The 17,290-nt window shown below is 37.2% G+C and overlaps 1 protein-coding gene across 1 annotated transcript; it reads right to left on the bottom strand.

Moving 5' to 3' along the window:
- Positions 1-1,016: 1,016 nt before the first annotated feature.
- On the bottom strand, positions 1,017-16,800 carry RAD23B (RAD23 homolog B (S. cerevisiae); the record flags this gene model as incomplete). The annotated part of the gene is made up of 8 exons (XM_010180042.1): positions 16,725-16,800; positions 14,083-14,162; positions 11,761-11,990; positions 8,388-8,443; positions 4,432-4,559; positions 2,889-3,012; positions 1,599-1,726; positions 1,017-1,193 (listed from the first exon to the last, which is right to left on the bottom strand). Coding segments are annotated over exons 2-8 (855 nt in total), but the record flags the coding sequence as incomplete, so codon positions are not given.
- Between the last annotated feature and the right edge of the window lie 490 nt (positions 16,801-17,290).

Here is a 17,290-nt window from a genome sequence, read left to right as displayed (position 1 = left end):
TACAAACATGAGTGTGTCAGCTGTAATATTATGACACTTAAACCTTAAGGTGTGCCTTTCATGGAAAGGGGAAGTAGTAATACAGGTTTCTGCTGCAATTTGGAACAGATTGTAGAGCTAATGCCCTACTGCATAAAATGGTTTTAAAAGCAAATGCAGCACACTAGAGAGGATGATCTGTCAAGAAATACACGGGCAAACAGTTTTATTTGACTAATTTTATTAATTGTCAATTTCCTTGAGATCTAAGCAATTTACAACTATAAAAAAACCTGTTCTTTTCTGATGATCCTTATGTAACCTTTTGCTTTGCCAGTTGGAAAACGCTGTCTTTCATATGCAAAAACAATACCATGGGTAGTGATGCAAGTCTTTGAAACTTGTTCTAAGAAAAAGCTCAGAGGCACTGCCATCTATGCAAATCTGTATTTAGTCAATGTTACACACTGTATTTGTGAATGCCATATATCACCACAAGTATATTTATAGACATGTTTACCTGTATTTTTAGAAAGCTGTAATTAACTAATTCTCAAGTATAGACAAATAACTGGGTTAAGTAGCAACTTCGACTAATCTACTTAACTATGAGAGCTCTTACTATCCAAGTGCTTTGCCAGCAGTGTGTAGGCAGACACACCTGTGTACCTGGAAACCTATCACAGCGCCATCCAGAACAGCACCATCTGAGGCTACTGCAAGAGGAATTACTGCCCACATTCCCCCACTCCTGAGGGAAACTCATTCAATTATCAATTATCACAGATGGCCTCTGATCACTTAAAAGGCTCAGCATCTTCTAAGACAGACAGATTCAAGATATTTTAGACACAACTGCTAAAAAACAAGAGATGTTACTTGAAACAAGAATGCTAATAGTTACGAAGTATCAAAAATTACATAGAACTACTGAGCATAAGCAAACAAAAGCTTATGTTAAGGCACGTCTTAAGTATGCACCAGAGACAACACCCTACAGCAACAGCCAAGCAATATTTCAAAGAAAAAATGCTCACCCTTTCTATAGCTTCTTTTTCCTGAGGTGTTACTTGAATGTAGTTCATATGAGCATTTCCAGCTTCTGCTATTCCTCCAATGCTGCCACCATCACCACTGCCACTTAAACCTTGGCGAGGCTCTAGAACTGGCTCATTCAACATATGAATAAAATGTTCCTGATGTTGGCTTATTTGCTGTGATGCACGGGAAAATAAAAGAAATTAATATATTGAAATAAAGCATGTTTAAGCCTGCCAGCAGACAAGTAAGAATATTTCTTTTCAGTGAATTAAGTAGACAAAAGAATGTGTAAAAAGTGTACAGGAAGAATTACTAAATCTAACCATGAGAAATGCAATTTCATGCTTCAGTTCAGTTGCAGTGACCCTTCCCTCTTCCTAATGCCCTTTGCACTTCTTACAAAGAGACTCAGACTCATTTCTGATTTCATAAAAAATACATTCTGCACAGCAACAACTACCAAAGAGCCAAAAATAATGTAACTGCCATTAACGCAATATTCCAGTTAACAACAACATATCCCTTTCTTGTAAAGCTAAATCAAAACCAGCAGCACTATTTTGTTTTTAAAGATTCACCTGCAGTAGCTGAGGGTTTTCCCGTCCAATTTGCTGTAGCAATGCTGGTAACAGCGAGGGATTTTGCTGAATAATTTGTCTCATCTGCTGGAACTGAGGCTGATTTCGTAAAAACTCAAGTGGATGTCCTGAAAAATCAACGAGACAACATGTTTTTAAAAAAGTTAAAGCCTCTTAATAAAATACATACCTATAACTGTAGATAGAAACAGGACACAAAAACAGACAATACGCTCATCACTGAACAGAAGAGGTTGCTTTCTCACAGTAACTTTCTCTAGCATTAGGCAAGAATTCTTTATACTAAGAATTGCCTTTAACTACTAAGGTTAAGCAATGCCTTTTCTTTCAACACAGTTTTCTCTTAAGATCCAACAGCCTTGTGTCCTTAACATCCAACACTTTTCTCTTTGTCTCATCTCTGATTAGCCTCATTCAGAGACACCTACCCAGTCTACTCTCTTCTCTCTGTGCCTATAACAGAGTTCTCTACCTCCTTCAATAGATCAGTTCTGTTCTTCTCAAGTGAGTCTTGCCTTCCCATATAACTTACACTGTTAAGTACTGCCTTGAACATAACAGTATCAAAAGTGCTCTAGGAGGGAAATCCTGTTCCCCCCATTCTCTTTTTATGGATGATGCCATGTGGGCCTGTCACTGGTACACAAATGTTTAACACTTGCCTCTATCAAGGCTTATATCGTGAACACCATCTCTGCCACAGCCTAAAGACAGACATTTCCTACTACTTGATTATGCTCCTTTTATGTATTTCTTTCCCTTTAAGACAGTGCTCCTCAGCAGGCAGTAACCACTCTGTCCATGTGCTGCACTGCTGAGTGAAGAATCCTAGGTCATGGATATGTCTTTCAGGTGCTAAACCTCACAACTTATTGCAGGTTTGTCCCTTGGTATTCCAAGTGGTAAATGCATTAGTATACTCACAGTTGACAGTGAAGAGAGCCACAGAAGTAGAAAGCCAGAGTTTAAGTGAGAGAAAACACAACCCCCTCCACATTTGTGGTCTTACATTTAAATCCAGAATACTGAATCAAAGGAATAGTGCAAGATTGCAGCATTATTAAAAACTTTATGCTTTATCCCAGATATATCCACATACAACAAGCCATTTGTTCCAAGCAAATATCACTCTTACGGAATTTCCATGTTACAGCTCTTATCCAATTCACTTTGATCAGTTCACAAGCACCAAGAACTTAAAATTCACTGAAGCAGAGAATGCGTAAGTGCATGTGTTTATCACATCCTCTCAAATACAACCTTTCTTACCTCCTAATGAACTAGTAGCCGTAGGTATAGTTGCTACTGCTCCTGCCATTGCTGAAGACTGGGAGGCATCAGCATTTGCTGCTTGAGGGGGTTCAGCCATAGCCTGATTATCTTCAGGTATACCCTAAAGCCACAGTTCACATAATTACCTACAGAATGCTAGGATCTTTGTTTTACTGCATGCACTATTTAGTTTTCAGAACAAAGGAAAAAACATTAGTACTTTCACTGCAAATACAAAGCAAAATGCTGTGATAGGTATGCAATTACAGCTGAAGAATATTGCAGAAAGAGTAATCTGGTTTTTGACAAGAAAAATATGTGGTTCATATAGCAAGGTAGTAAAGCATGCACTACATCAGTTTAAAATAGATTTTACTCTGTAAACAAATACTTGCTTTGAATCCTGTTCCAAGATATCTGATGTAAGTGAAAAAGTTAAATTAAACATACTGTTTAATGTTATAGTGTTATGCAAATTACATTACAGCAACAGAACTGTAATACACAATGCTAACAGTAAGATTATAGGTGCCATACAATCTGGCAAGAAATTAAGATACATAAGAACACGGCTCTTTGGACCTCTTTCCTCAACACAGCAATGTGACAACTGTCATTTACTGTATCTTAAGTGGAAAAGCCCTGTATGTTATAAAATTTTAGCAGTCAAAAAAAAACCAAACAGTTAACTTGCATTTTATTTATTTTCGATGTGCAAACAACTTTATATAGGGACTAATTACTCAAGGGGATGAAACTGACAAATTTTAAAAAGAACACTAATAGTAAATTAGAATGTGGGTTACACAACAGAGACAGAACTTACCATATTACCTTTCTCCTGCACAGGAATCCTTCTAACTTTCCACCTTAACTATGCTTTCTCCACTGTCAGTGAACTCCTGCACCAAACTTGTCCCTTCCACTCCTCTCCCTGAAGCCTAGAAACTTGGGCAGCTTGGCACGGGACAGACACAAAGCAAGATTTCTATATGACTACAAGCCCTGGTGGTAGAGGCAAGGGAAGTTGCCCAACAAGAACCTGTAAGAGGCAGACTCCAGAGAGCAGTAAACCTCCTGATACAGACAGAGCTATAGTGAGGGGAGCTATGTTAAATCCAGCCCCACGAAGGGGCAAGAGTGTACAAGATCCTCTACACCACAACACTCAGTTTCCAGGGCATTCAAAATTAATTGTATCTGAACTGGTATCATGCTTTATTCTATTGGATAGCTGCATGAACAAGGTGCATACACCTCACTAATCTCATCTAACTACAGTCATGTAGAGTCTGTGACAGAGGTAGTTAGGGATGACTTCAGTATTTCCTGTAATACATTATGACCCTCAAAATCCGAACCTCAGACCTTCAGATGCTCTGCTTAAAGATGCTGTTCCTTTATGAAGAGGTATACTCTCACTGATGGAATAATATTCAAAATAACAAAAGTTAATCAAGTTAACATCAAAGCTAAAATTATTCTTTAGCAAGGACAAAATTAAAAAGTGAAAGAACAGAATGTAGGTAAAACTGCTCACCATTAAAAGGTATTCCACTGCTCTGTCAGGATTGTTGAAGCTGGCTCTCAGCGCCGCAATTACTTCCTCTCGTTCATAGCCCATCGACATGATCTCAGTCACCATATTGTCATAGGACTGACCTGTCACTAGAAGTAACATTACCATAATTTTAATGGAATAAGGCAAAAAAAAGCAGAAAAAAGTTTCAATTAATAAATTTAATTTCTACCCTTATTTGAGATATTCAATGAAGAGTAAAGAAAAGCTCATATTAAACTTGCCATGGTTCTGTTGCTTAAAATCCAAATATATTCTAGTGACTCCATTATGCATTAGTTTGGTAACACACACAATGCAAACTTCCATTGAAAAAAGCAGCAACTGTGATACTTCTGTACTCACAACTGAAATAATACTCCCTCTCTATGCTTTCGTCTCAGGTCAAGGACATCCTCAGAGGTAATATTCAATTCCTGACGTAATCAAGAAAAGTCTCCAGTATAAGTTTGGAAACTGACCTTTCTAGGCAGAAATCTGTCTGCCAAACTGCCATTGAGCTTTTCTCCAAATAGAGATTTTACACTGTGCTATAGCTAGACACATGACAAATAGCGATGACCAAGTTACAACTGCTACATGCTGGTGATGATGATTAAAGTAATTTAATCAACTTAATATGGACAAACTCAATTCAGGCAGAAGACTTAAAGCTGTATCTAGGAAAGTCACTCAAGATCTCAGTGAGGGTTCAGGAGAGCAAGTTAACTCACTTAATTCATGTATATTTGACTAGACATCCATCACATCAGATCTCCTATCTTTTACAGCAAAAATGCATTAAAACTGTCCCACATCTACAGCCATCAAGACAGAAGGGTACACACACTACATATGGAGTAATTTAAAGACAAGTGATCACTACACTAATGGTATCGTAGGGAAAATTATTATCTCTTCTTGTAATCAATTTTATTTCCCTTAAATAAAAGCATACAGCATGTTTAACAATTCAAAAAATAACTATTCCATTATAAATTGTAATGGAGCAACATCTTAAAGGTTATCTTCTCATGCAAAAAAACCAGAAAAATAAAGCCAAATCCAGGCATTAAAATAGCATTTCCTTCCTTGGCTAAAGGTATTCCTGATTTGAGTGGAACTCTACTACTGACTGCTAATAAGCCAGTGGTAGGAGAGTTAAACAATTAACAAGTCACCATAAAAAACCAATAGATTAAAAAAAATAGAGGAAACAAATACTGCTAGAGCTACTCTGTTAAGAAAAGTAAGTCACAATTAAAAGGAACAAACACAAAATACTGTTTTATACCCTTAGAGAGAAGTTGTTTAACTGAAGCCAATATTAACACAACCACATGGCTTTAAAAATAAAGAGAGCTTCTAAATAATCAGTGGATGTATGACTGAGGACAATATACTCAAGAACAAGTAATAAAACAGCCCTAGCCCAAGCATACTTGTGCATTATCCACAAATATAAATAATGGATTTGCAACCCTTGACTAATTTGAGTATCTATTGTTCAGTCTTCAAAATAATAGTGCCAGCCTGAGTTTAAGAAGTGGTAAGTTCATGGCTTCATATATAACCTCAAGATTATTTTTTTTACATCTACATTAATTTTTTTCAAAGACAAAGCAAAAAAAAAAAATCACCTAAACTTTGCACTAAAGACACATATTTCTGTACATATCTTCAGAGAAGCAAAAAAGCCAAGCCAACAATTGTCCCAGCACAGTGACTTTGACAAACCCGCTGCTCACGTTCTTTCTTACACAGTGCTACTTTATCTTCACTATTGCTAAGAAACTAATCAAGGCAAAGAGCAGACAGAACACCTTTTTCTCTAATTAGTTACTACTTAAAACACTTCTGTAGTGATCTTTCAATATAAGGCTAGAGAAAAAAACTAGTAAAGACTAGAACAGTATGAGTTCGTTCGTATTAAAAAAAGATCCAAGAAGGCCAACTTGCACTGGACAGACTCCTACATAAGCCACAATTAAAAGCCAAAGGAAGAAACAGAATTACTTTGAATTTAGGCACATGCACTACATACACAGTCTACTTACACAAGTTGTGCAAAAGTAAGATAAAGAATAATACATCGGGAATTGCACACCAGCAATGTCATGACATAGTCAGGCCTATCTCTACATAGTGCTGCTGGGAATGTTTGTAGGGTCAACGCTGAAATGATTCTGCTCTTCGCTTTTGTCTTTTAGATAACATTTTAAAGCTGGATTAACTTTCATATACAGCTCATCACACTCCTCACAATAATTTTTGCCCCCTGCACTAAAGAAAGCTTAGGTTGCTCCAGTGAAAGATTTGGTTGCACAGGAACTGCAAGATGTGCAAATCTTCATGTAGCACACATAGCCACATCAGTTTTCAGTCAGCATATTTAACTGAAAGCAAAAGCAATTCAGTAGAAAACAATCCCTGGTTTTTAAAGTTAAGTCAATTAATTATCTTCAGACAATGTAACTGAGAAGCCACAATACAAACATGCCTACGATCCTAATTAGGACGTAAAAACATACTACATGAATTTGTGCAAGCAAACTCCTTTTAAGACAGTTTCTGAAGAAAAATAACCACAAAGTTCATGCCTATAGCCTTTGACAACTTGTGGCATACAACCCTTGCAGTACGTTTATCCAGGAAATTGCCCTCAATGCCTATTATTTCAAAACTGTTAGGGACATGTGGGTTTACAGTATTGGATACCAACCAAAGAACTTTCATATAAAATCAGTAGTGAGGTGATGCTCTACTGCTACACTGAAAGAGGATTTTTTTAAATTTCCAATTCTGAAGATAACCAAATTAAGACCATCAGCTCAATTAAACTTGTTGGTCATTACTGTTAACATGGGTATTTGTGATAACCACATCTTGGTCACTAAGGTATAACGAATGGTTAAAGAAGCCTGCAGCACCTTTGGTAGCTGCAGTCACTTTAAAAATGTAAGAGAACTCAACTGACTGTCTCCTACAATATCGGTCAGATATTTCAGCTCGTACATTCCTTCAGCCTAAAACAGTATGTCATAAGACATAAGCTGCAGTTAAACAGACTAAATCCAGTGGCTTTCACCAATACAGGTAACATTATTACTTCTCCTAAATCACCTTGGGCTGCTTAATCACATCTGCCTCCAGTATATCTACACACCCCCACATAAAAATGTGAGTGAAACTCTTTAATTTTCTATACCAAGTTGCAGCTAGATGCTTAGAGATACAACAAAATAAAAAAATCCACATTCTCCTTATTCCTGTGCCTTAATTTGGTACACTCTGAAAAACCAAACAAAAACCCACAAAAAACAAACCTCCAATAAATTTAGGTAGGAGCAAAGAGTTGTGGGTTTGTCCGGTAATTTCCCAGCATGGACAGAACTTTTGATTGTTTTTACCCTGTTTATTCCACTGAGAAAGACATTTAAACTGTCAAAAGTGACTTGACTGTAAGTATATGGAGGCATCCACACTTCAACGCAGACAGCAGCAGATCTGGTGAATTTATCTAATCTAATGTGACAAAAGGCAGTACTCTTAAAGCTGGAACAGGCAGCTATTTTATGAGATCCACACACTGTGAAGCAAAGGTGGAAAGAAAAGCATATACATATTTATGTCCAGTTTTCTATTAAAGCCACTTCAAACTGAATAGTTAGAAGATAAATTAAGGCAAACAGGGAAAAAAAACCAGGAATGATAAGGATCTTCCTTTTACACAGCAAAAATATATTTAGTGAAATATTCTTTAGTAAAGAAGTTCTTGATGCTGGTTCTAAGATACCCACTTCAGGTCTCAGAAAGGAATACTTCGATTACAAGTTTCACAATGACAGATACAGAAGAGAACACCAACATCTGCTAATCTGTCATTTCTTTCTGCTGCACCAAAATAATGTCTACATTAAAAAAAACACTCCACTTACCAAGTGCACTTATAGCATCCTCAAAAAGATTTGATCGAGATGTATCACCTGTTGTACTGTAAGATGAAGACAAGTGCAATGGTAATTACAAAACTTTGGAAGACTTCCTGTTTTTCAAAAAAAAGCAGCAGCAGCTATAACTCTAATAGCACCTTTTGTTTCTAAGAAACCAACAAGGCTTTCCAAAGAGCCTTCTTTTGGTCTTTTAGTGAGATGAGATTTTACAAATTTACAATGCTACCATTTTTAACACTTAAAGGCCAACCTCCTCCCCTAACCCCAATAGTTTGCCTCTTGCCCATCTGCTCAGGGATTAGCCACCTGCTTGCTTGAATGTTTTAAAGGGTGGGAGAACAAGGCAGATTTTCAAAAGCACACAACAGTCTCACTAACTGCTTCTCCATAGTCATCAGTTTGACGTCAATGAGGAGCCAAGGAGGTTAGTGGCAAGCACTTTGTTAAAATCACAGTATCCTACTTTCCTGGAAATATAAACTGCTAACATTTGCAATTACTCCATCTCAAGTTATCAGAGCTCTTAAATTATAGGATTAAAGGCTCACCTCCATGAACACAAAGGAACACAGAGGCACATCACCAGGCAGAGTAACCCCAATTAACTCAGTCAGAGCCAAGGGTGCCCCTCTGCTGTCTCTCCCCAGGGATGTAGCTTAAAGCATCAGCCCCTTGGTCTCAGGGTGACACCTCTGATGGGTCAATGAGAGAGGCTCTCCAGGTCTCCTTAGAGATCAAGGGCATTACTGATTACAGGGTGGTGAAACTCACCATGGCATGCCAGCAAAAAGCATCTGGGGATTGTGCAAAACTTACTGGGGGATATTTAGGGGAAGAACCAAAAGCAGGGAAAGGGAAGCATCAAGATACCCTGCAAATGAAAAGTATGACTAAAGAGAACAAAAATAGGATGTAAACAGCACTTGCCTGGCCATGCCCTGCACTTGATCACTAGCCCATCCTGCCTTCTAATTAAAATCAATTTCTATTTTGCTTGCTGAGGGCGGTGTCTCTTTATTCTACAGGCATGTCTGTGTGTATGGACGTTTAAGTGCCCACAACTGGACAGGGAATCATGAGTCACAGGGATCCACATGACTGTGGAGCCAACAGCTGCCAAGACCAGACACTGTGGAAGTCTCAGTGCCAGGAAACAGAGAAAGGACCACAGGGATCTATCTGCCTGGGGTGTCAGCAACTGAAGAGACTAAAGTACATGATATTCTGTGTGGATACATACACTGGTGCGTGTGTAACCACCAGTAAGCATCAAAAGCTTGACTACAGTGAGTAGGGTAAGAAGCTCAATAGCTGGTTATTGAATGGCTGTAAGTCAGAGCCAGCTGCTGAAGAGATACATATACACACATGCAAAGGAAATCTGAGTATCAGCAACTAGAGCAGGGTTGCAGGGCTCAGGCAGTCATGTGTCTAGGTACCAGAAACTTGGGAGACTGGGATATCTAGGGGCCAGCCATCGGAATACACTGTCTAAGGCCAGCTACTAGATAAATTAGTATTGCTCATTTGTACATTTGTACATCTGTATTTTGCATTAGTGGGCTTTGCCCTGAGTAGCCAGAGAGGAACAGGATGTGATTGCTGGTGCTGTATGGTTGCTTGAGTGGTGTTTTTTTCTGCCTGTGTTGACCTATACGGCCAGCTATATATATATAGGTATATAAATATTGTGCGTATGTACTGGGAATACACGTTTTGTCTTGACACATGATAGACCTGGGTACATGGAGCTGTGGCAGCCTCACATCTATAAAGACACTCAGCAAGTGAGGTATCATCAGATTTATCTGAATCAGTTTTCAGAAGATGCCATTAAAAATCTGACAAGGCATTTAGAGATGCATTTTTTCATTGAGAAAAAAAATTGTTCCAGCAAGTATCTAGCACTAGTAAGATTTACAACTGAAAAAAGATCAATGGTGAACCAGGACATCAGCTTGCCTGGCCATGGCTCAGTAAATCTTCACCAGCCTTAGTAATTTAACTTCTAAAGCAAATCAGAAACAAGAAATACTCACTGAAATCAAGGCAAGTGATAAGTATAACGTCTTTGTTAAATCATTCTCTTGCTTCCTGTTAAGTATGTAAATTGAGGCTCACTTACTGCAGTTTTACAGCACTGCAATCTGTACCTGGAAAACCTGAAAAGCAGTGATTTAATCTAATCTTTCAACCCACTGGACAAGCTGAGCAGCAAAAGACACCATCCATTAACATTAAAAAAACTGTAAGTTATTTGACTGATAAATGAAGCTTCACTTGTATTCCATTTTTAAAAGATGTCCATTTCTCAGAACTGCAAAATTAAATCATCAATTAAGGTATTCAGTGCAAGAAATTTGTGATTACATTCTCAAGATATTAGGCAAGTTTTGTTTCCTTATTGTCACATAAATATTTGATGATGTTTTAAGTATCACAGAATCACAGAATGGTTAGAGTTGGAAAGAACCTTAAAGATCATCTAGTTCCAACCCCTCTGCCATGCCACTTCAAATGTTAATGTCTTATGTACCAGTATTCACATAAATTAACACACAAATAATTGAAAACCAGTGTATGAAAAATAAAGACTTGATGCTATGCAGCACTTCAAGGGTCACTAAATTAGAGTTAACAACATTTTCATCCCATGTCATACTTGAGCGACCTCAAGTGAGGAAAAAAAAGGCCACAGTATACAACAGGGATGAAACCTCTATTTGATTTTCTTAAATGTAGAGAACTGAGGTTAAAAGCTACTTCAACTTCCACAATTGTCTGCAGTTGGGCCAAGAAGAACAAATAACCTTGTAGCTTTAAGACATTACACGATTAAGAGCTATAATGTATCTACATTTTGGAAGAAAAAGCTCTTTCCAGAAATTAAGGGACTCTTACAGCAATAAAGAACTTATGGTTCAAACCTAACCAACATGATTCAAACCACAGAGGTCTACGAACAGGACACGACACATCTCTCTGAAGTCTAACAGCTTTGTGAATAGTAGATCCCCACACAGGCGAATATCCTCAATCTGAGAAGAAACTTGTGCCACAATAACTCTGAAATGCCTAATGGGAGCACAAGTCCTGTGTTATTTAACTCTCCACTGCATGGGTTTAGTCTTAAGACCACACTTCCCACAGGTGAAGGTATAAGCAGGGCAGGGGGGAGCACTTCTTATCATTAGTAATGTTATACTTGAGCCAGAAACTGAAGTTACAGTTAACAAGAAAAATTATACAGAACAGAGAAAATGATTGCACTAACTCTGTAATGGAAAATTCAACTTAAAATCAAAACTACAAGCAACAAAAGAGGCCAGGAAAGCCATTTTTGGAGGCTCATTCATACCTGCCAGTTGATAATGGGCTGACAGCAGCTGGTGCCTCAGATGGTTTTTCTGCTAGTATCTCTTCTTCAGGTGCAGATTCATAAGCAACTGCATCAGGTGCTGGGGGAACAGGAACTGGCACAGAGGCAGCAGCAGGGATTGGCACACTGACTGGTGCAGGAGCTGCAGTTGTTGAGCTTGTAGCAGTAGTAGTACTTGGCTGCTGAGTCACTTCAGCTGCTGCTTTGGGCTATAGGAGGACAACAGAATTCAGACACAGCGCAAAGCTCCTAAAGCCATGCTTTCTACAGTTAAGACACTAAGTTCCATTAAACCATTTGTGTTTGACACTCCTGCCTTAACATCAAGCATAACATTGAAACATTGCAAGACATTAAATCTATAATGCCTTTTATTGTTTAAACAGGAAACTGATAATGTCACTAAAGTGTTCATTTAGACACCTAAGCAGTCATGCTACTTGAGTATGAAGTGAAATGCAAAGATCTAAGCATTTTTAGACCGCAATAGTCTAAATGTGAAAACAATCTTGTGTTTTACAAAAGGACATTTTTCAGAATAAACTAAAACAGTTGTCAAAAGACATCTGACAAGCATAATGTTTTCTCATCACTCATATTTGACAGAAATCACATTTCATTAGGAATGCTATTTGCTGGAAAATGAGATGCTAAAAAAATTTTAACTTAACCTGCAACAAGTTTTACTTATGCACTCTTTACATTCAAAGCACTACATAAATAACATTTCACGTACTTGAGTTCTGTAGTGAGCACCAAAAATCCAGCAGAATCAAGGACTATCAAATCTACAGCAAAAAATTTAGAGTGGGTAATGTTTGTATATAATTGTGATTTAATCTTCACATCTGTTGGAAACACGAATTTTGCTTGGTGTAGTATTAATCCCATTATATAGAAACTACACTTTTCAGAATACACACAACTTCCAGCTAAAGTACAGAATTATGCTTTTGAAAGCTGTATGACTGTAGTCCCTTACTTAGAATATCCTTAAGGACTGGCAAGGCTGACCTGCAGCTCTGCCTTACCAAGAGAAATAGCTGAACTTTAACAAAACACAACTACTTATTCAAGGTGAATCACTTTCAGACGTTTGCTTAAACTAGGAAAAATGTTATTTTCTCCTTTTGTCTGAAAGGAAGAGAGAGGTTGACAACATGTCCAACACAACAGGCACAATAAAGAACATTTTAAGAAGCATTCAAAGAAGAACAGTGAAACACAACGGAGCATCAGACAAAGTTAGAAGTTGCGCTTACATGACAGGGCATGTCTTATTTGGAAAAGAATCAAGGAAAGGGAAACTGAGCTTAAAGATGTAGCAAAAAGACCATAACACTGAAGACAAGCCCAACTCCAAAACACAGGTCCTTTAATATAAGAAGATATTGCATTTAGCAGTTCTTCATGGAGGTCTGTATTCCTTCTGCTATAAACAAAATTAAAGCTGTACTCTGAAAGCTCATCTGCACCTGTCTTCTTGTACTGATAAATGCCTCCTCTCCAGGCAAACCACAGACTAGAACACTTGTTTGCTCAGGAACACAGCACTGACAGCTACATTCAAACAGAGAATCTAATAAGCCAATACCAGATAGACACAAAGGGCAACTGAATATAGGCTTCTTTTGTTAGAAGAAGGACTTCTAACACCAAAAATAACTTCATATCCCAAGACAGAGATGAAGTCAGTTTTATTCAGATCCCAAGGGTCTGGAATGCCTAGTGTATCAGTGGCTTGATTCCTGGAAGCAATCTGGCAACTGGTTAAGAGGAGATACTTCAAATACATGTCACAGTTATTCCCTTTAATGTGCCATTGCAGTCATTAAAAACTCACAGGCTTGTTGCTTGGCACATGTATCCTTTCTCTACTGGTTTAAACAGTTGAGCCTGACAACAAAGTTTTTGAAATGCAACATAACAAGACTACAAGAGTTCTGTACAGAGGATTTAGTAATAAACAATCTAGGTTCCCTTCTTCATTTTAATAAAATTACTGGAAAAACAACACAGAGAGAAAAAGAAAGCAGAAACCGTAAAATCAGCCACTGTCAAATTTTTTATTTGACTTAAACTTTCAGTGCAGAACAGCAACAGCAATCAGCGTAGGCAACCTAGAACTGTGAAGCAATGTTTAGTATTTATTCACACAAGCCCTTAGCTTTACTGATGATGAAAAGTTTCACATAATCAAATTCCAATGATTTTAAGGATCGGCAAATACAACCACTCATCACAATGAAAAAAAAGAATGAAATGAATGCAAGTTACTTTTCAAAAATAAACACTACTCACTTTTGTCACCATAACCACTACAAAGTTCTTCTCGTCTATTTTGTATTCTTTAAGAGCAGTATCATCATTAAGAATTTTACCTGGCAAATTAAACAGATACAAATAAAGAAGTTATTTAACAGATTACTAGATGATCTTGGGATTCTCACATATAAACACAGTTCAAAAAAACCCATAAATAATGTTTTATGCAGATTTATAAATACTCGTAATGATACAAAAAGTGTTTTGGTAATTAAGGTTTGGCAGTAGAGCTACAAGTAATTCTTTTCCTATGATGGCCACAATACTAGCTAGCTTTAAGCCTGTTGCCGTAACGTTGAAGATGCTTCAAACCATTTATAACAGAAGCATTAAACCGACAGAAAGCTTTACTGGACCTTTAACACAGATAGAAGTAATGTAGAGGAAAGATTTTAGACATAAACAGACAAAATATCTACAGTTCTCTGCCACAGACTATCTGCACTAGATAAAGTTGCAAAGTCACAAACTTAATTTGTTCTTAATAGAAGGCTAAAGCATTAGAAAAATTCCATAGTCTGCTACCTTGACAAAAGGATAAAAAAGAATACTCAGACAAAACCAGAAACCTTTGTTATACTACCACTTTTCATGTTACCTAAGCAGAGATGCTACTGCGGCAAAGTAGATTTGCTCACATCTACAAAAACTCTAAAACATTTAAAAAACTATAAATCTGTGGTTTAATTAGGATAAGCTTATTAGACGCAGTGCCACAAACCAGAAAACTAGGTCTGTATTTCATGAGTTTTATAGCACCTACTTCTACTACAGAACTTATGGAAAATATTTCACAATTTTAACTGATTCATTTTTTGAAAATGTGCCAAGGATCACTGCCCTGTTTCAGGAGGAAAACACATATTTTCATAACCATTCTCAGTGCTAGTGGAATATACCACCTAACTACCAGGACACATCCTTATCCTGATGGCTGCAAGAAAACCAAGCAATGCATACATATTATGGCACATTATATATACAAATGAGGTGACACGGTCCTATCCCCTGCTAGCTCCACTAGTCTTGCAGGTCAAATATTCAAGAACCTATGTACCGTAGTAGTAGTAATACCTGCAGCAGATGGTGTAGCATCTGACTCAGAACCTACACAGGTTTAGTTACAATTTTCTATCTTCTCAGGATACATCATGCTTACTGTTTTTATACTGCATCCTAATACAGATGACAACGCAATAGATCTACCTCACTGCTGATCAGCCTAACATTTCTTAAAAAAAATTAGAAAGCTCTTTTAATAACAAATGGTACACTTTCAATCAGGTTCAGTTGGGGTATCACTCTGCTTTACCAAACTGAAAATTTGAAAGCTCATTTTAATAAAAATTTTAAAATGTCACCAATACACACTTACTGTATCTCTCACCGAAGGAAAAAAAATACGATCAATCTTTGGATGGTTTTCTATTCTAAATCTTATTTCCCAAATTTCCTACTGCTTATGAGGATTATTCAATGCTGCAGACAAATTCTGGCTTCTGAAAATACTCGAGTCACATCACATAATCTTATGGAATCCCTGATTGTGTTCTAATCACAGAAACAGTATTAAGAGCGTCATGCAATTATACATAAAGCACAAGACTTTTTGCCTTGTTCACATTTTATTATACATGTGACTTCTGCCTTCATGTTCTTGACGTGCATTCCATTTACAGAAGTACAATGGAAATAAAACTTGCTAAGAAACATAGTCCTGAGAAGTCCATATAAAACGGAGAGAGTCCTTCTTCCGTTAGCATCTTTATATTGTGATCAGTAGTTTTAGCGTATTGGAAATGGACAACCAATACTGTTTAAAAAGCAGTACACTTAAGAAGTGAAAAGACAACCAAAGTTTCTTTCAAGCACAGTTTGAGAGGAAAAAAGCACTAGAGGGGTATTTGAACAGTATTTTTCAAGTTCTGATACGAAATGAGAACAAAAACCTAGATCTGTGTATTAGTGCCAGAATGGACTGGCCAGGTCCATTGCAAAAAACTGGGAAAAAAAATATCATAACATGTTAGCTCAAATAAAGTAATTTCATGTTTATCTGATATTAGGCTGCTTTTTGATAGCACATAATACATGTTTCTAATGACAGAGTTCAAAAGAACTGAAAGTACCTTAGTATAGCAAGAATTTGGTTGTGGGTTTCTGTTAGCACAAAAGAAATAATCTGATTTTTAATTCTCTGAGGTATACACACCATAAACAGAACAAGAAAGGTGTTAACCCAGATCATGAGGTGTGATCTGCTTAAATCCTGATTTCTTGTAACAAAAGCTATTTCTACTTCACCTAGCATACCCCATCCAGGGCTAAATCTGTTAGCATATCATGCTATGAGAGCAAAAGTAACAAGACACACATGTATTAAAGCCTGGAAAATTCTGATTCAAAATTAAGAATTCCCTTTGACAACAAGGTCTGTTGTTGGTTTGGTTTCTGGGTTTTTTTGTTTGTTCATTTTGGTTTTCCTTTTGTTTGGTTGGGGTTTTTTTTAACTTGTTTGTATTTCAGTACTTATAATCTTTAGAAGACTTCACATCAAAGTGAAAGAGGAGCATAAAATACATGGTAGCTTTGGATAGTCGCTTCAGAACATCCATTACCTGCATAAATTAGTTTTTGGCCAGCTACTGGAAAAGCATCTTTCCCCCTTTCTGATTCAATCTTCTCTTTCAGTGCCTTCACCTAAAACACAGAAACAGTCTTAATGAGAAAAGAAAAAAGTTTCACAAAACAAATCTAATTAAGCACACTTTGTTCTAAATTTTAAATACTAAAAAGTAGTTTTTAAGTCTTATCTTCCAAAGACATCATTGTAACCATTTGCAGAGCAATGTGTTCCCTTTCCAAATAATCTCCAGTGCTTCATCAAACTAGATAAGTAATTTCTCCATGGCAAGTCTTCAAGTATGAGTTAACAACAGTGAAAAATTGAGAAATCTGGGCAAAAAATGCTTTTATCTACTGACCCATTTTCCTCCCTATTCCTTCTCCGAATGCAGGGGATACACATGCTATGCACAGCTGAGAGATTTCTTCATTATAATGAATCTTCAGGGAATGCCTGTTTTTTACTAAGGTCACCATGACATTTGATTTAACTCACTGGAATGACTTGAAGCCTTGATATGCATAGACATGTCCAAATTGTCCAGCTGTTCATTTTACA

The sequence above is a fragment of the Mesitornis unicolor genome, unplaced genomic scaffold, assembly GCF_000695765.1.
Source record: "Mesitornis unicolor isolate BGI_N332 unplaced genomic scaffold, ASM69576v1 scaffold19232, whole genome shotgun sequence".
Taxonomy (NCBI): Eukaryota; Metazoa; Chordata; class Aves; order Mesitornithiformes; family Mesitornithidae; genus Mesitornis; species Mesitornis unicolor.
This window is presented reverse-complemented; position numbering and strand designations above follow the sequence as displayed.